The sequence below is a fragment of the Centruroides sculpturatus genome, unplaced genomic scaffold, assembly GCF_000671375.1.
Source record: "Centruroides sculpturatus isolate CEXI.00-Female unplaced genomic scaffold, Cexi_2.0 scaffold698, whole genome shotgun sequence".
Lineage (NCBI taxonomy): Eukaryota > Metazoa > Arthropoda > Arachnida > Scorpiones > Buthidae > Centruroides > Centruroides sculpturatus.
In genome coordinates, this window is record NW_019385119.1 from 333,166 (window position 1) to 354,262 (window position 21,097).

The 21,097-nt window shown below is 31.1% G+C and overlaps 2 protein-coding genes and 1 long non-coding RNA gene across 3 annotated transcripts in view; 2 read left to right on the top strand and 1 right to left on the bottom strand.

Annotated features, from left to right (window-relative positions):
• Positions 1–107: 107 nt before the first annotated feature.
• On the top strand, positions 108–2,920 carry LOC111635040. Its single transcript, XM_023379888.1, has 5 exons — positions 108–212; positions 305–463; positions 542–692; positions 1,412–1,511; positions 1,597–2,920. The coding sequence occupies exons 1-5, from the start codon at positions 187–189 to the stop codon at positions 1,752–1,754; spliced, it is 594 nt and encodes a 197-aa protein (XP_023235656.1). The 5' UTR covers positions 108–186; the 3' UTR covers positions 1,755–2,920.
• Positions 2,921–7,079: 4,159 nt separating this feature from the next.
• Positions 7,080–8,968, bottom strand: LOC111635032. The gene is made up of 4 exons (XR_002758329.1): positions 8,895–8,968; positions 7,541–7,609; positions 7,375–7,463; positions 7,080–7,298 (listed from the first exon to the last, which is right to left on the bottom strand). It is a non-coding gene; the product is annotated as an uncharacterized LOC111635032 (long non-coding RNA).
• Positions 8,969–10,902: 1,934 nt separating this feature from the next.
• Positions 10,903–21,097, top strand: part of LOC111635036 (60S ribosomal protein L18-like) — a 17,260-nt gene continuing 7,065 nt past the window's right edge. The window contains exons 1-4 of the mRNA XM_023379884.1: positions 10,903–11,005; positions 11,127–11,213; positions 18,512–18,619; positions 18,760–18,858. Of these exons, the coding sequence (XP_023235652.1) occupies positions 11,003–11,005; positions 11,127–11,213; positions 18,512–18,619; positions 18,760–18,858 (297 nt within the window). The 5' untranslated portion in view covers positions 10,903–11,002. The remainder of the gene's footprint in view (positions 11,006–11,126; positions 11,214–18,511; positions 18,620–18,759; positions 18,859–21,097) is intronic.

Consider the following 21,097-nt stretch of genomic DNA (forward strand, 5'->3'; position numbering starts at 1 on the left):
ATTTTTAATTTTAAAAATATTAAAATTGTTGAAATAATGACAGATAAAATAAAGGTAAATAAAAATATAATATATTTTTATAAAATTTAAATTATTACATTAAAAAAATTTTTTTAGTTAATTTTAGAATATTTTGTGAGAGCAACTGAAAAATGTTCTTTATCACATGCATCTACAGCTTGGTCAATGGGAAAACGTCATATTTTCCTTAGGTATCATTAGAATTACTGTTTTATGTTATTAATTAAAAGCAAACAATAGTGCCTCATAAAAATCATGTAAATGTTATAAAATAACTTTACAGTGAAGGAGCTAGACAGCAGTTAGAATTATTAAGGGTGGAAAGACGTCACAATGCCTCTGTTCTCATTCAGTCTGTATGGAGAGGATGGCATTTTCGCAGGTGTCATTGGCTTACCTTAAAAAGAAATTTGCAAATTCAGGCAAGAGTTAAAACTACTAGGTATATGCTAAATAATTAATGTAATTATTAAAATATATTTGAATTCAAATATATCTTAATCAAATTTATTATTATTAGACCTCAATCTTCAACAACTGTAAATACTTCAACCCAAGGATTATGCTCAAGACCTCGACCTCAACCAATAGCTGGAACACCACCCCCTGATCTAGAAAAATGTGATCAGAAAACTATTCAGCAGACCTGTTCATTATTTGGATTAGATTTGGTGAGATATAGAGTAGATTAATGTTTATAATACAAAACCATATGTTTTTAATGAGTAATAATAATAGTTATAATAATTGATTTAATTATAGTTTTTAACTTAATTTTAATAGTTTGAGATTTGCTGTAACCATTTATCAATTATTTTTTTCACATTTGTGAATGCTAATTATAGTTTATCTGCTCTATATTCAGTTCTCACAAATATAGTGTTCATTCAGAGTATTCAATGAATCATTGTTAAACACAGGTGTTTACAACTTAAAAGTTTGTATTTTTCATCTCTCATTCTTGCCTCTTGATTTTTATCAAGAGGCAAGAATTTTTTCCAATTTGCAATTTTTATCACTGAATATCGATCTTTTCTTATTCCTCTACGTTTCTCTATTTTTAAATTCATCTACTTCACATTTTTCATTTGATTTATAACATTGATTTACATTGTACTTCCCATATTTGAATTAAATACAGGCTGAATTGAATCACAACTTATTTGATAGTGCTCTAAAGATGGAAATTTTATTTATCTTTTAACATTATTTATATTTATTTTCATGCATATTAAAATGTGAATTTAGAAAGTAGTACCAGTTATAATAATGGCAAACTTTTAGTTTTCTCTTATCATTTTTTATTCAAAATTTAAATATTTTAAAATTTAAATTTCTAATTTCTTTTATTTTTGTAAAACTCTAAATATGATGTTTTTTAATTTAAAAGGAACGCCCTCCACCTGTCCCACCAAGTCGGCCTTACACTGTTTCAGGAAATACAAAAATGGGCTATCCACAGTCAAGAATAATGAAGATGAATTATCCAGGTATATACTTATAAATATTTAAAAATTTTTATAATTAATTAATTCTAATCCTTACAAATTATAAATTTTAATTAATTTTTAATAGAGGAAGGAAATGCTGATGTGATACTGTTAAAAGGAGAGTCAGTATTAGTTGTTGGAGCATCTGCACGAAGAGGTCATTTGATTGTAGAATATAAAAATCATACAATACATGTTCCATATCAATTTCTTGAATTAAAACAAGATAGTGTAGATATATAAAGATTGCATTCAATTTTAGATTAAGAATATACTCTATTAATGTTAAATAATGATGTTAACATTTTTTAAACAGTAAATATTGGTCTATTTATTAGTGCAATTGCATCATTGTTATTGTTTGTTAGATACGATTGTGCTAATTAATACGAAAATTTGGGGCATAATAAAATATAATGTTTAACATTCAAAACCTTGATATGAAATAAAATTTCATTAAAAATTAAAAATGTTAGTTTTACCTAAAAGTAGGCCAATATTTATTGCTTAATAAAATCTTAGAATAATGTTAAATATTTCATAAACTTTATTTTTACATACTTGTATATACATGTATGTTTATGTACTGTACTGTATGTGTTTGTGTTATTATGTTAATTGTTGAAAAGTGTTATGTATAAGACATAGATACCATGGATGCCAAAAAACATAAAATATTTTTTGTACCATGTTAGGGGACTTGGATTGTTTAAGTATCATTTTTTATAGTACATATATATATATATAAATATGTATATATATATATATACATACATACACATTTACTTAATCATTTTTTTAATTAGCCGGAGGGAAATATCCATCCAATTGGCTAAGGTGTAATAAATAACTCAGGGTATACAGCAGAGCACAACTGGAAATTTATGTGTACAGTTTTAAAACTTACTGTTGTTGATTATATACTTCATCTAGTATACTGTAGCACAGTAAATTCAAATTTAACAATTTTAAAAAAATGTTTGTTAGTATCCTAGAGATGATTATGAAATCAAATGTGGTTTTTTTATCATATTTCTCTGGAAGTTTTATAAAAAATTTGAGCTTTATAAGTAAAAACAAATTGTGCCAAATTTTGACCAGCAAAATTCCATTTTCATGTAAGTTTTTGTTATATAACAACATTATCATTCATTAATTAATTTATATTTATTTTCATCAAGTTGCCAAATCATCATGTTTCAAGTTTAATGTTGTAAATTGTTAAATTTTTCCTAATTAAGCAACACTGGCTGAAAACAAACATGATCGACATTCCAAATATTTTACTCAGTATTACCTCATCTAAGTTCCTATCTTGAATATACAACTAATTAAATTAATTTGTACTTCTACAGTAAATCCTGCCCTCCATTAGTATAAAATTTGTATATATAAAGTTTGTAACAGCAATAACGTTTTTCTATATCAATAAAATGGTTTTACATTTTATAATTTCTTTTTGTATTTGTGTTTTTCATTTTAATTTGAATATTTTAAGAGTATATTTGCTTAGTAATTGCAACATAAAATGTGCTCTGTTTATCTATATAACAATATTCTTTACAGACTGAGAACATTTGCTGAAATGTAAAAAGAATTTAATATGTTTCATATAAAAAAAAATGTCTCATACAATTTGTAAAGTTTCATTGAACTTGAAATTATTTTTTAAATAGTAAAAGTATTTACTTCTTTTTTCTGCATGTAACTTTTACAATGTAAATAATATTAATAAAAAAGAAAAACTCAAAAATTGTATTACAAAGGTGTATAATGAATTAAATTATCTAATGAAGATAATATAAAATGCCAATTAGAAACTTAAAGAAACTAAAAATATTAATTTATTAAATCTAGTTATATTAATACAATAGTACTTTGTGCTACTGGTCTTTTGCATCAAAGTAACACAATTATATTTACTGTTAATGAGTAGATTATTTGGAAGTGATTAAAATTTTAACACATTGTCCCAATTTTAATTAGGATGAATTAAATTTTTACTAATTTATTAATTTGTAAAGGAAACGTGAATATTATGGATAACTAATTTTTACATATATTGCTAATAGCTTTATGATTTGTTCACTGGACATATTGACTTGTAAATTAACTATGACAAATATGTTTAAGGATCTTATATTATGCAGATCATAAAAGTCACTGAGGATTGCAGGTTGTCCATGCTTGATTTATAGAATTCTCCACTGTTACAGCCCATAATTTATTTATTTATTTTTTTTAAACACCAGAATTGGGTCAGTTCCTTACAGCATAGTTTTTATTTATCATATAAATATCATAATAGATGGTGCCACACGCAGTTTTAAATGTTGCCTAGAAAGTTAAGCAACTCATTGATGCATTTTTTTTTATAACTACTTTTAAGCAAGCAGTTATTTATTCGAATTGGCCTCAACACCATAGTTGCCATTTACTCCTATGGATGTTCAATATTATAAAATCTGTTATTGATATAAATGATATGATGTTGTCCAGTGATCGATTACAGGCAATCGATAAAGTTTTATAATAACAACTTTTTTCTTTATCTTCCTTTTCAAGTTTAATACCATGAAATCGAGACCATCATATTTTATATCAAACTGTCTTTTGACCTCTCTCTTACATCGGTCATTTGCATTTATTTTTTTCTTTAACTATTAGGGGAGTAACACAATTAATATCACAATATTAATCATAATAGTTTAAAATTTTAATAAAGTTGTTATAAAACTACAGCATTTTCCTGGAGCTTCTTCTCATACATTCTGAAGTGCTGTATTAAGTGATACTATTAGCATGGTATCATCCATTGTATCAGATGGCACCAGTGCTATTACTAATATCCTACGTTAACCGGATGGCCTCAGGATGGCCTTTGTCTACATACCACTCTTATAGACCTGGAATCGAATCCAGGCAGGCTGCAAAACCCCAGGAATTTTCGGGGCCTGTTCAGAATGTGTTGGCCCGTCTCTAACCCAATCGCCCCATTGTGGACCTAGCCGAACCCACAATTGGTTTGAAAAAAGGGCTTTTTTATGCTCAGGACGACATGGTATAGTTGACTTTCAAACCATTTCTTACAAAATGTATAATATTTTCTACAATATTTCGCTTAAATAGTGGCAATGACTAAAATCACTGTTTATATTACGTTTTGAACAAGCAAAATAGTAAATTAAAGCATTTTACTCTGACAATACAGAATTAAATATATATATATTTTTTAAATATAAAATCACTGTTTATATTACGTTTTGAACAAGCAAAATAGTAAATTAAAGCATTTTACTCTGACAATACAGAATTAAACCTATATATATTTTTTAAATATTTAAATGACCAATAAAAATAAGTGAAACTAATTTTGTAGCTTTGTACAAAAAACACGATCTTAATATAATCTTTGAAGTAGAAATTCTCATATGGAATGAATATAAATAGAAAAGAAATGATGCTATTATAAAGTAGTGGCTACAAATGAACAAAGGTAAGGAATGGTATGTTCGAAAACAAATCTTTACAGGCCAATCACTCAAGTAAGATAGCTTAAGAATTTCCTTTTATTGGTAATTATCTTCAAGGAAGTCTGTAGAAATCTTTCAAACAAGGAATTTAATATTGTAAGGTTTGATTAAACTTGGTAATTTATCGTCTTGTGCGTCATCAAATGAAAATCTTTACTTGTTCAGGTTCCTTTTCTTAGATAAATCGAGTGAATTTCTACTGATTATATTCCTACCATGTTCATCTATTTTTATTCTTCAATTCAATCTTTTCTTTTTTTCCCTACCCACATAAATCTATATTTCAGTTTATATTGAAATTAGAGAAATTTATATTCATCTTCGTTTCCACTGTTTATATTTGAATAACAGCTTTTCAACATATTATAAGGATCAATATTTTTATAAAAATAAAAAATAATGCTTCTTTTTTTCGGATAATAGAAGTAAAAATTTAAATTTTAAATATATAATTGAATATATCAAATGTTTTAATTTTTATTTAATATTATTATGCTAATGTGCATTAAATAATTTATTTTATGAATAATACATATTAACGTAATGCAAATTAAATTAAATTTTTATTAATTATTATTTAAAGTAATTGTAATTTTGAGTATTTCTTCTGATAATGAACATAATTTAATTAAATGTTAAGAGATTTTAATGAAGAATTAAGGCTTTCACGCAAAGTTTCCGCAATTGTCAAAGTGTTAAAATAAATCGGAATATAACGAAAATTTTATTGCGTTTTGCATAATGAGTTACATGTATTAATATTCAATTTTCTCTCTTCATATTCTATCATACGAGTCTGAAGATTAATATTGCCAACAGCTGAATGGAATATATCAAGTATACTGGTTTATTACGTTTTACAACCCGGAGAAGTTAGCTTTTCTCTATACTCAGGATGCTCCATAATAATAATCAGTTGGTATAGGTTATGGAAATTGTAAAGCGCATGTGGAAAATATCAAATTGTAAGCTAATCAAGTAAATCTCTACGTGTTACGCTTAACAGAGTTTATATTATAAAATGACCTTTCGTAGAAAAATAGTTTTAATAACCTAAAAGCACATTCTAAAAATACAGTGCATTGCATATATATAAATATATTCTTCCGCGTATTGCATATTTCGAAAAAATGGCAAAACTATTTTGTAGGTTTCTTTAGTTTTAATGTTTCAATTGAAAGAATGTTTTGTCTGCCAGGTGCAGGATGTAGGAGAAAAACCTATCATAGCTGATGTATAATGTAAGAGGTTGTAATGTGGTCGAAACACGCTAGCTTGTGAGATATGTATAACCAATAATGTACCACCAGGTGAGAGTAATTAAGCAAGCAAGATGAGCATTCTGCGATAAAAATCTACTAAATGAAATTCTTTATTCTTTTTTAAAAATATTTTTATCATATTTTTCGTTGCTTGTTTTGTAAGCATAAATTTCATATAAAATTATACGAATTTAAACAATTTCATACAAAATTCATATATAAATTTTTATGTAGAATTTTTAAACTTGTCTTCGGTGACTTCTAAAATATATCAATAAAAAATAAAAGAAAAATGTAGCATTAACTGACTTTCTATTGAAAATTTTGTTATTAGATATTGGAAAAATGTCTGGAAAAATAATTGATTATTATGAGAACTCAATTAGAATAAATGTCNGATAACGTGGCTAGGAGGGCAGAGGTTTGAGACTAATGACGATCTTCAAAACAACGTTAAGGCATTATCTCAAGTCAGTGGTGGTGACATTCCATTGATCTAAGAGTTTCAATAAGTAATTATAATTAAATATTTCAAATTATCGAAATTAATTCAGGTTGCCCGGCAGAAGCCGAGAACATAAAAACCGTTGAACAGTGGGTTCGCATCTCACTACCTCATTAACGGGCCGTCCACGTGGAGTTTCCGGATTTTTTCAGGTGTATAACATCTAAATAGGGACCATATTCTCATAGAAAATCCTCCCAATTGGCATATGGGCGATCTGCGAAGGGATCCATCCCTCTTCGCAGATCGCCCATGTGTTACGCTGCTTAAATTATTCCATCAATCTAATCTAATCTTATTGCACGAAAACAAATTATTCGAATTAGAAAATGCATTATAGACGGATTTATAAGTTAAGAATAGAATTTGCATTGAATTTAGAGCTGGTATTTTGAGCCAAGTAAATATCTCTGCACGATTTTTTCTCCTCCATTAAACTTCTTAGTTCCAACAAGGCAGAAAATGTGCTGTAGAGAGATTCGGTAATCTAAAAAAAAAAGTAAATAATAAAGTTCGTTTTAATTAAAATATATTTAAATATTATATGATACATTATTACGAACTCTTAAAGGAAAGGTTCTTGAAAAAGTAAAAAATCCGCCACACGAAAAGCTTTCTCTTTGTCAAAAAATAGCTTCATGAAACATAACATCTGAAATTAATTTTGTTATTATTATTATTTTTATTAAAATTATTTTTATGATATTTATTCAACAAATGAAAATATACCTTTAATTTCACTTGAATGGGCAAAGAAGAAATAGAGAATATTCTGATTTCTTGATAAGATCCATAAAACTAGAATTAAAGGGGTTAAAAATAATGCAATTATTAGTTTTTTTAGCCAATCACTTTTGAAGAAAGCATTTATATTTTATATTGAAGAATAGGAAATATTTTAATTTAAAAAAAACCTTACCAGGATAAAAAGTTTCGAAATTTCGTATGCAAGATAGACGAGAGTAAGAGTAATGATAATAGTAACTGGGATTAAAAAGCCCTTCAAAAACAGAATTTCTGATCCTCCGATTGTTACGTTATAAAAACATAAGCTCAATGCATAAACAGTCGTGAAATAAACAGCAAATAAACAATTTTCGAAGGTATCGTTTATATGGTTTAAAAATTGATACATTTTTTCGTGATTCTTAGTATTTCGCTGTATATTTCGAGGATCCACTGAGGATATGGTATATCCGGTAGATTCTTCCATTTTCGACATCTTTATTTGAATCAAATATAAAATGACATTAGCTGGCATTAATAAGAATATGATTAGATTGATTGCAAATATGCTATTTAAAGCATTTAAAGATCCGCAGAAAATACGAATGAAACTTTTGTAATCACTACGCAGGAAATGGATCAGTAACAAACTTGTAGGAAATATACAACTGATGAAAAAGTGAATGGAACCCCACAACAAAATAATTTTCTTTTGATATTTAATTACTTGACAATATTCTTCGAAATCGACTGAGAGATTTAATGAAATTTTTTTACCTTTCAAACTGATAGAAATTAAGAAACAGCCACTTGAAACTATACAAAATAAGCTAGCGAAGAATACTGTGCCTTGTTGAGAGGAATGGTCTTCCAGGCATCCAATTTGAATTCCTTTTAATTTATAAACAATTTCTGTCGCTTTCGAAGAAGCATGGACGAAGAAAACTAACTGAACGAAAGACAAATAGATTTTTAATGCTAGTGTTTTAAAATTACTTTGTTTTTCACACGATTCTAATATATCTAGTCCGACAGTTTTGACTAGAGAAAATATTGGACGAAATAAACAGTTCAAACATATTTGTTTTTCTGTTATTTCCACTGAAACGTTTGAATTGCCATCCATATTTTGCACATTAAACCTTTGACTTTAGTTTAATTAGTCTTATCAATTTAGAAAATTGTTATTAAGCTATACATATTTGGCTTCCCGTACAAGCAATGTTGGTTAATTTTTAAAGGTTTTATGCAACAGTAACATTTTTTATCTTTCTCTAATTAATTAATTAAGAAAATATATAGATACTAATATAATAATAATAATAATAATACAAGAGAAATAAATTTAATAATTTACAGCAGTCACCAGTGTCCGAATGGATAAACCCGCACAATAATATTCGATGGTCACGGGTTCGGGCATCATCAACTGGCTGACCAAGTGGAATTTCCGCGTGTTTTCTTCACGTGTCTAACACCTAATTAGGGCCTCTTGGCATGTCGCCCAAGTGTTGCGTTGCTTTATTCCATCAATAACTTGACAGAAGTTTTTAAAACAGCTGTAATTTTAATTATTTCAATAATTACTTTCTATTAAAATTTCTTTCATCAATATTTGTTAAGCGAAAGCAATAAGGAATCACGAAAAAATGATCACCCAAGCTTTTAAATAATGTACAGTACACTGAACAATAACATTTTGTTTGTTGACTATTTTATATTACTAAAGCGTTAGGTAAGTCGACATTAATAAATAAATCAATTTTTTTGAATACCAATATTATAATATATGAGACATGTATTGTAAACATTGAAGATTTTGCATTGAGATATTCAAGAAATTTCCAAATTATGAAAAGAATTTCTTTTCATATTACGGTATTGATTAGAAGTGACACAATACTTGTACAAAGCTATAAAATAAAAATAAGTTAATCAGTACTTATCAGTTATTTTTATTAAACTATGCACTTTTAAAGGTAAATAACTTTCGATAATATTTTCAAAAATTCAAACGAAATAATAAAAATAACAAGTCAAACTAAAATTAAAACTGAACTTGTTTGTGTTTCTTAGTGTAACATATAAAATATTTAATCTTTTATTTGTTTTTACAGGGTGGGTTAAAGTGTATTTACGTTTTTAATAGGTAACCCCAATGGCGGCACTTCGGACTGTTCGTGCTCCCGGCAGACTCCTCCCGGAGGAGAGCTGCCGGCAGGCCGCCCATTGTTTAACGTCACTAGTTATTGATTCACTGTAGTTCTTGAACAAAAGGAAAAAAATGGAAACGTCTACTAAAAAATGTTGTTAACCAAGCCAACCTAACCGAAGCACCGACATTGGGGTTACCTAGGTACACTTTAATCACCGGATGTACAGTGGTGGCATTTCGAATTATACAAAATAATTTTTTTTTACACTGGCGCCTATTTGTAGTACATAAATCAGTTTGGCCTGAAATCGGGTTTGGCCGATAACATATATATAACAGCAAGGAAAATGAAAGCAGTCTTAATTTTTTATTAGTAAAAATAACATCAATTTATGGCTCTAGATCAATTCTACGAGAAGCCTTTAATATTGTTGTATTTTAACTTTAATCTGGTATGCCAATATATTATACAGTAGGAGTGTGATAAAATAATTTGGTATCATATAGGGCGGCAGGGTATCTTTAATTATTGACAATTACAGTATCTGGTATAGCAGCTAATTTTAGTAAAAAAAAAAAAAAAAGGAAAAGGTAACACATATCAATTTTACATGTTTTAATTACTTTTACTACTTTACAGTATTTTTTTTAACTCTTTCCGCCCTGTGGGCACTAAGAGGGCCTCTTTATGCAAGCCCATTATGGGTTCGGCCGGGCCCACAATGGGGCTGCCGGGTGGTGAGGGACGGGCCCGACATATCCGGACGGACCGCACCCGAAAAATTCCTGGGGATTTTTCGACCCGTTCGGATTCGAGCCCGAGTCTCCCAGAGCGGTAGACTGCTACCTTGACCGCTCGGCCATCCGGCCGCACTTTACAATATCGGATTGGGTTAAAAAACCAATGTACTGTACTATCAATACAATTATATCTGAATAATACTGTAAATTAAATTAATGTAATTATAAATTTTGATAACAAGCTAAATTAATAATAGTTAAAATTAATTATTAGTTAATTAAAAATGGTTAATAAATTAACAAACTTAAATTAATGTAATTATTAATTTTTTTTTCGTTCTTTTGAAAAATAAAGACAAATTCTGTAATTCATAATTACGTCGTATATAATTTAAATTATATTTAAATCATTAAAATTTCAATAAGTTAATAATTAAATTCACATTATTTTTTGTGACTTCAGTTATTTTCACAAAATTTAAAATTTCGCTAAAAATTTTTCAACTTTCTTCTGTTGGCAACACTGAAGTTTTGTTCTCGTTTGCGGCCATTTGTTATCAAAGTGGAAGATGGTGAGTTTCGTGGCGTGTTATTTTAATCCGTTTTAATCCATTCCGTTTTGTTCTTAACTGTTAATCTTTATAATTCACTAATTATAAATGTTTATAAATTTATAATTTTTGTTATTTTTAGGGTATCGACATTAATCATAAACATGATCGGAAAGTCGTCCGACGTGCTCCGAAGAGTAATGATATATACCTGAGGCTTTTAGTCAAGGTAATTTGTTAGTTTTTAATTTCGTGGCTAAAAAAAGAGAAATATTTACCCGAATATGAATAGTCCAATGTATAAACTGTTTATTATTTCATATTTGCAGTAACAACAATACTGGTTACAAGCTGTTTATGTTCATTTCCATAATAGAAAAATTACTAAAATACATTACGCTGTATTTATTGAGACAACTGATAAATCATATGTGATACTTTACGGTTTACAGTTTTAATAATTGATGAAGTGAAGTAAAATGATGATTTATGCACCATACTGAAGAATAGTTGTGGATACTTTACCCATACATAATCTGATTACTTTATTTCATTTTAAGTATTGAAATTGTAAACTTTGTGTGATTTATCTGTTGATAAAACTATAGAAGCATACCATTATTCATTTTCTGTTAATTTTCTTTTTAATAGACATATTCATATTTCATAGTGTTTAACAAAATGAAGAATTTTTTGGGAGCAACCCATGTAAAAAGTACTGTAAACAAAAAATTTAGGACTTGTTGGAGACACTATTAGCTTAAGCTTGTTTTTGTCACAGAGTAGCATAGTAGATGTGTACAAAATGTGTCATCATGACTACTTAGAAGCATATCTTACATCAGTCATGGGAAGTTATATAGATCAGTGGTCCCCAACCCTCGGGCCGCGGACCGGTACCGGTCCGTGGATCAAATGGTACTGGACCGCCCAAGGAACATTAAATTATTTCCATTTTATTATGGTGTATTTCCTCGGGTTTGTGCGACTTTTAATGGACGACGGAACAACGGAATAAACTGGACATAAGAAACACACTTCGGGTGTCATTGTTTCCTATTACCTTCAGATGGAACCGTCTCGTTGCAAAGAAACAAGCTCAGGGTTCGCATTGATTTAGCGTTCTAGTGAGTTAAAATGTTAAATCACGTTATATTCATTTTTTTGGTGTAATTGTATTTTATTTTGAAGGCATGTTTAAATACAATTAAATTAAAATTATTAAATTAAATCAATCTAAAATATAAACAATCATCGTCCCCCCTCAGTGGGCCGTGGTAAAATTATCAAACGTTAACCGGTCCGCGGCGATAAAAAGGTTGGGGACCGTTGATATAGATTACTCCCTGTGAAATTTCGGGATTTTGAGTATATATCTGAACTCTGGACAGAGATGAGTTCAACAGTATCCTACTTTTGGACCTGAGACCAAAGATAAAAAAGTTATCGGCTTAACGATTTCTTGCCTTTCACAGTGCATTCTATGCCTTAGGTTAGAGTAGAATACACTGTAGAATAGAATGAACTACAATAGAATAGAATGCGCTGAAAGGCATTCTTCAGTTCAGTGCATTCTATTCTTTTTTAATTCAGCTTAAAAGTCATGTAAAGTACAAATTCAGTTGAGATAAATTGGAACAAAAGTTTAAGCGAGAAAAAAAATGTACTCATCATATCATTAAATTAACACATTTATAGGACACCACATCATCTGGGTACGGTTACATACCTTATTTACTCACATATAAGATGAGGTTTTTATTCATATTTCATTGCTTCAAAAACCTAGGTTGTCCTATATGTGCGAGCGAAGGATTCTTTTTGTTTTTGCAATAATTTTTGTAAACTGTGTATTTGCATTTTTTACCAGATTCTCACATTCTGGTGTTTAAAATTAAAAACTAAAGTATTTTATCTGGGTTGTTTGAATCATTCTTATGTATTGTCAAGAGTAAAGATGAATAGCAATAGGAAAAGCAAAGCTTTTGAATTGAATTCCAAAATCACGTGGGAGCCCGATTAAGTTTTAATCCATTCCCACATGAAAACAGATGATTATTTGGAAATCAGAATTTGGAGAAACTCATAAGTTTAATCAACGAAGAGTGAATTTGATTGTTAAGAATTGACAAAAAAACATTCCCAATTATTCTTGTAAAATCAACTTGTTCATATTACGTGAGCAATTTGATTTGATTTTACAAGTTTTTTCCGTAAAGTTTAAAATGCTAGTAATTTTTGTGGGACAATGTGTGCCTTTACGTGCATTTTATATTTTGTGATTAAACAAAATAAAATTAGAATTGTATTAATAAATCTAATTTTCTTTATTTTGATTTTTAAAGTCTCACTCATTCTATATGCGACTAAATATGGTATATCTTCTTCTATGTAGCAGTAAATAATGTGTTTGACTGTCCACAAAAAAACCTTCATCGGTGTTGTGTTTGTTACAATATCCACTAACATTTTCGACCTCCACCAAGGTGTTCTGTGTTCACAGTTTGGCCTGTGTCTGCACCAACTGTCTTCCCCCACACAGCAGTGCTACCCCCTGACTATGCCAGACAGCGGACAGCAGCCCGTTAAGAATGGGAGGCGCACGGTTATCCGGTTCAACCAACATTTGGACCCCCTATACAGGGAGATTGCTTGCCATAATCACACAAAGATTGCGTACAGGAATACTGGCACTATTTACGACCTGCTGTGCAATGCTAAAGACACGATAGATCTCAACAGAGCTCCAGGGGTTTACTCCATTCCCATCAGGGATGATAAGATTCCAAAGAAACTTAGTTTATATTGGTTCTAGCGTGCGCTTAACACAAAAATGGTTACGCAAGCATCAATTGGGCATTAAAAATAACAGGCAAACCATCACCTTAATGGCGTACATTAGCGACCCTGAAATTCCGGCGGACCTCCCGAACACCAAATTAATCAGACAGGCATTTCAAATTGATCACATCCATCATCTGGAAGCCTGGGAGATCTACAAGGACAATGTTGGGGGCACCTGTATCAACTTTAAAGACGGAGAAACAATCAAGCAGGCGTGGAGATACCTATTCAAGGAATTCAATCAGGGACGGGCAGGGGGTAAAACGTGATACGCGCAATATTTACATCTTGGACGAGGACGTTCTAACGGTCAAGGGGAGACAACACTTAGTCAGCACCTGAAGAAGACCTCGGTGGAGGTTGAAAACATTAGTGGATATTGTAACGAACACAACACTGATAAAGGTTTTTTGTGGAAAGTTATTACTCTACATAGTGTTACATTTAGAAGATGTTTGTATTATAATAATGTGTTTTCTGATTTTTTATTCATATTGTCCCTATTAAAAAGTATTTCATTATCTCATCATATTTCTTGATAATCAAACTTTAACAACTTACACATCTGCAGAGGATACTGTTGCTTAATGTTCTCAGTCAACTTGAGGAAGGGGTCCACATCCTGTTGCTGTGCATCACAGAGCCACAGATACTTATGTAGATGTGAAGCCAGATTATTGTCTTTTATTCCTCCATGGCTGAGTTCCTTTCGTGGTGGTTGCCAGTTAGATTCTACAGTTTGTATATTGGCAGCATCTTTGGGATTTACAAAATTCTTGCTATGATTAATGATTTTGTGCTCGTATCCATATTCTTCTAATCCACTATATCCTGTTCCGAAGATCTGTGATGATAGTAGTTCCGTGTTCCACATGCTTCTGTATGAGAGTAACTAATGTCAGCTTATCTCAGCAGTTTTCGGGACATATTTCTAATCAGTAGCCTCCTTCTCAGTCGATTGTGCCCAACAACCAGTGTCCATCCACCATCCTGCCACAGTTGTACTTTCGGCATCCTAATTTCATTTCATCAACTTCCACTATATCACCAGGTCCGCCAATTTTTTCTTTTTTGTACTCTGCATCTAGTGCAGTGTTTCTCAACCTTTAACGAATCGTCACTCTCTTCAATGAGACCGTTACGTAGTAGTATCACCCCCTTCACTACAAAATTCCAATGCCGAGGGACAAGGCTAACGCCAAATTCATACTACATTGAATAGACTAGTGACTAGTATAATGTTATTTGTTTAATTATTGTACAATATAATGAATAAAATATCTAATTATTCTTAATATAATGTTTTACTATATCACCCAGAAAATTGTTTTTCGCCCCCCCCAAAAAAAATAAAATATAAATTGTTACTAATCACCCCCTCAGCATGGAAAAATGCCCACATGGTGGCAATATTGCCCCGTTGAGAAACACTGATCCAGTGCAGTCATGGTTACTTTGTGATAGTAATTGAATCAATCTACCACGGTGTTTGGGGAGTTCTTTTCATCTTCAAGCAACAATTTTTGGATTGCTTTATCTTGTTTCATCTGGTGCGCCCAGCAGTACATTAGAATGATTGCTTTCCGTGGTGAGATTCGGACTTGCTGAAAGAAAGTATCAGTAGTAATTTGCTGTTCCTGCCTGTGCTTCTGGCATTGCAGGCATCCCCCGTTCTTTGCCTTTATCTTTCTCTTCAGTCCACTCTTTGCATCTACGAGGAGGGACTCAAAAACAACCAAACTGACAGCGCACTGCCATTTGTAGACGTAGTAGAGAGTTCTCCCGTTACGTGGGGTTAGTAGAGACCTTCACAAAACAACTGTGCAAATGGCATCAGTTTGTAGGTTTACGTTTGAGTGTAGTGTTGTGTTTCTCTTACTGTTATTTTGTTCTGCCTGCGAAGTTCTGGGCATCCTTCAACATCTCAAAACGATGAAAACGTTGAAAAAATCTGCCAAAAAAAGTGTTAAGATGTATGTGAGAGGATGTGCAAAGGAAATGCCCAGAGCTTTGGTGATCGGGTGACTGGTTCCTTCATCACAACAACGCCCCGCACACACAGCCTTTTGAGTGACCCACTATTTGGCCTTTTGGGGATAGCCTGTTATTCCCCACCCTCCGTATTCACCAGACCTAACCCCGTGCAACTTTTTTCTGTTTCCGAGAATGAAGAAAAATCTAAAAGGGAAGCATTTTGATGATGTGGAGGTGGTAAAAACAGCTTCGCTAAGGGCACTGGACGATATCAAGGTTGAAGAGTTCCAGAGATGCTTCAAACAGAGGGGAAAAAGACTTCACAAGTGCATCACATCTAATAGAAAGTACTTTGAAGGTGACTGAAGGAATTTTGTAAAAAAGTTTTTATACAAAAAATCCAGTTTTTTTGTCCCCCCCACGTATTACACTTTTTGTTTTTTAAAGGAGACCCTGATCTTATAACCACTCGATACACGTTTCCTTATCTTTGACTACTACTAATGCTGGCTTAAGGAAGTTTCAAAATTCACCTAGGGAAAACAGGCTGTCGGGCTAATCTTTGTTTTAAAGCTGCATTCTGCTGCATAGAAAACATAAAAAAGAAAATTAAACTGCATTCTACACAGAAGGCACCGTAGTTGCTAGTAGCACCATCTAGCAGTAAAGAATGCAAACTAAATTGCTAGCAATGCCACCTAGCAGTGAAAATGTGCAAACTACTAAAAAAACACTGTAATGATCAGATTAACAAAGAAATTGTTAATCTGATGATTTTCTTATCTTTGATCTCCAGTCCAAAAGCAGGGTACTGTTGAACTCATCTTGGTCCCCTGAGTTCAGATATACAGTAGAGCGTTGATTATCCAAATCAATTGGGGACTGAGGTTGTTCAGAAAGTTGATATTTCGGATAACCGATTATGTACGAAAAAATATATTAACCTATCCCATTTTTCTCTGTTGCGTGTCGCTTTGCGTTGAATTTTCGTCGATGTTAAGCCTAATGTAAACTTTTTAAAATAATAATAATGTAATAATAAAATAATAATCGTGACTATTGTATCGTTAAAAATATTGAAAAATATAAAAACAATAAAAAATTATACTTCAGAAGTTAATTTAGTATCAAAAACGTAAAATATTTGAGTAGTCCAAGACATAGCCAAAGATTGCAGCGCCACAGCACTGGCGAAAATTTTAATTTGCCGACTGGAATTCTTTCGGATAATCGACGCTCTACTGTATACTCAAAAGTGCTGAAATTCCTCAGAGAGTAATCTGTATAACTTCCCAGTCATGCAACATTACTGGAATATTTCTTGAGAACTTTCTTTTTACAAAAGTTTGTTCTTTTGGACTGAAATTTGGAGACATCATGTAATATAGCAGTAAGCCCAACACATGATTCACCTATTTTCAGACTGAAAAGTCCGTGTGGCACAGTTTGATAAACATTGCTTTAGTTCCATTTGCAGTAATGGGGCATACATGGTTTAGATATTGTCACTAGTGGTGCTAGTGTCAGCTTGATGAATACTTAACTTTTGGTAGTTGTAAAATAGTGGAAACTGAGTGGAAGTTTTGATCTGCTTATAAAAACCTGTATTTAAAGAATGTAACAGTTGCTGAATTAAAGAAGGCTGTGAAAACTTGAAATTGTGTAAGATGGTACAGCACATCATTTCACTACATGTGAGACAATAGCAAAGATGAATGTATTAATCTAACAAAATCAATGAGTGAGTATTGATGAATTGGCTTAAACTGTGAAGACTAGTCATTCAATATCTCCTCACAGCAATCAATCAAAAACAAGGGCTCAAGTTTAACTTTATGTGGTCTCAACATGGTCTTAGAACAAGATTATGCCAACAGCATAATCTTGTTCTAAGACCATGTTGAGACCACATAAAGTCAGGATGACTTCAGACACACTCAAACTTTCAAGTGAGAAATTGTGGATCACTCAATCATTTCCTTATAGGCCTGATCTTTACCTATGCAACTTTGTTTTTTAGTGACATGAAAAAATTGTTGAAAGATCACAGGTTCTCATTTGATGATAAAGTGCAGGATTGGGGGGTCACAGATTTCTTTTGTCAGAAGCAAAAGGAATACTGTGCGTGTGAATTCACCAGCACTGAGGCATTGGGTGTATTCAAAATCCTGGGCAACTTCTGGTTGCAAGCCAACTGCAAGTGTCTTGGTGCTTGACATGCCAGCAAACAATCATGAAACTTGTAAGAGAGTATTTTGCATTGACAATTTGAATTTAATTTATTTGTTGATGAATGGTTTCTGAATAAATTAAAATTGGGTTAATACATTAATAGAATATTTTAATATATCAGTATATTTTCATAAGACATCATGCAATTTTTTCTGTTGCTAAAGTGTTGATGCTGAGCTTTTGAATATACCCATTTGTCCCATAGCTTGATAAAAGCATTGGATAAATGCCTCAGTGCTGTTGGTAATTATTTTTAACTAAAATGTACTAGTTGGTGAATAAATTGTGTTAGTTCATTTATTTCACTTGCCCCAACATATTGAAATGCATGAAAATATTCAAAGATTGGAATATCTTGATATAATATAAATAAATATAGCATTTTTTCTGATATACTTTACAATTTGTTGTTATTTTAAATTAAACAATTGAATTTTTTTAATATTAAATGTATTGACAAAGTATTTCAAATTGTAGTTGTATCGTTTTATGGCAAGACGAACTGGGGCAAAATTTAATAAGATTATTTTGAAGCGTTTATTCATGAGCAAAACTAATCGTCCACCTATGTCTCTTGCAAGACTGGTAAGTGATATTTCTATTAAATTACAAATTAATTTACATTTTAAAAAATTAAAATTATTTACACTTTGGCTTTTTAAAATGAAATATTATGTATTTGTGTTGAAAGATATATGTGCATATTATTACATTTTTGTTTCTAGGTTCGAATGATGAAAAAACCTGGACGGGAAAATAAAATAGCTGTTGTTGTTGGCACAATTACAGATGATCTTCGTATCTTTGAAATACCAAACTTGAAAGTAAGTATTTGTTTAAAAGATTTTTAAATAAATTAAATTAAGATGATTCTATATAAACTTGTATAATGTGAGAAATCATGTTACTAAGACAATTTTTTGCTATGTGAAAATGAATCAAACTAATACAGTAGATCCCCCTATAAGACGGTAGATACGTTCCGTTCTTTATGAATCAATTTTGTAGGAATCATAGTTTACGGACTACGGCTGTTTGAAAGGTTTTCTTTCATAAAATTAATCGATTCTAGACTAATTCGACTCAACATTTCCAAAATACGTATATTTTTTTGAAAATAATCCGTATAAACTACGTTATAAACAAAAAATTGTAGGATTGCTTACCGAGTGTGTACCGTTCGACTACGCCCGTTGCTAAAGCTTGGTTTCGTCGCGGAACAGCGCATCAAACCGCGGCCGCGATTTCTGATATTATTTTTCTGCGAAAACTTCGTTGACCTTTGGAGACATCCTTAATATAAATAATTTTTATGGCCGTTAAATAAGAAATGTTTCTTTCACAAGAAATGTATAAAATTACAGTACTGTATTAGACTTACGGTACCTAATTTACATACTGTACAGACGATAGTAAACTCAACTTACTCGCCTAAACTCTCTGTAGCGTGGCGCTGGACGGCGGAAAGTATATATATAATTATAATAAAGTTACAATAAATTAAGTTAATATATAATTATATGTACAGTACCTAATTTATATATAATTAATATATAATTATATGTACAGTACCTAATTTATATATAATTATATGAACAGACGATACTAAACTCAATTTATCCGCCTAAACGTCCGTAGCGTGGCGCTACGGACGGCGGGAAAGTAGTTCGGCTGCCCGATGACGTTTTACGTATTATAGGAGTTGTTTTTACCATTGTTTACGGATACTGCCACAATTTTTATAGGAATCATAACTATAGGAAACGGTTTTATAGGGGGATCTACTGTACTGCCACAATTTTTATAGGAATCATAACTATAGGAAACGGTTTTATAGGGGGATCTACTGTATTGTAATAATTAACAAGTTCATAATTCTTGTGGGGAATTGTGCTTTTGTGATTTATACAAATGTAATATGTATAAGTCGATTGGCAGTCAAAAAGCCTTACAGTTGGCAGCACTATCTTTATAAAATACTTCTGCATATGGGATAGCATATGTTTAAATGTTTGGTGTACTTGATTGTTTGCAAGATGTGTTTATGTTTAGGATAAAACTATTGGATTGTTTGGAAAGTAATTTCAGTTATTTTTTTTTTACCACTAGAGGGATTAGTAGTATTTTTCCCACCATTTTCATTCATTCATTCTATCATTATATATTTTGACAGCTAGCATTTTAAGACTTATTTGTAAAAAATTTTGTATGATTTCGTGCAATTGTTTATTTTTTGTGTCCCATCAAATATGGAAGATCAGAAGCAGCATTTTTGGCATATTTTGCTCTTTTATTACTGAAAAGGTAAGAATGCTGTTCAAGTGAGAAAAAAATTGTGTGATGTGTATGGAGAAAATGTATTGACAGTACAACAGTGCTGAAACTGGTTTACAAAATTTCATTCTGGCAATTTCAATATTGAAGATGCACCACGTTCTGGATGGCCAATTGAAGCCAATGAAAACAAAATAAAGGTACTGATTGAAGCAAATTGCCGAATAACAACACATGAAATCACTAAGAGATTAAATTTGTCAAATTGAACTGTTTGATTATTTGAAACAAATTGGTTTTGTTTCAAAGCTCGATATATGGGTTCCACATGTTCTTAAAGAGAGATGCTCTTTGGTGGGATTTTAAGGAAATCTTTTTTGGAGCTTTTACCAGACGATTTAACAATTGATTCGAAAGTGTACTGCCATCGAGTAAACAAATTGAGTAATATCATCAAACAGAAAAGGTGGCCAGAATTGATCAACAAAACAGGTGTAGTGTTTTACCACAATAATGTCAAATTTCACACAAGTTTGCTAACTGGTCAGAAACTGTTATAAATTAGATGGGACCTGCTATCACACCAACCATATTCACTAGATCAAGCACATTCAGATTATTACTTGTTCTGATCTATACAAATTTTTTTTAACTGTAAGACATTTACTTGAAATAACAATGTCAAAAATCACTTGGATCAGTTTTTTGTAAGCAACGATCAAAACTTTTATGAATGTGAAATCATGCTACTACCAGAAACGATGACAACAGGTATTTGACCAAAATGGT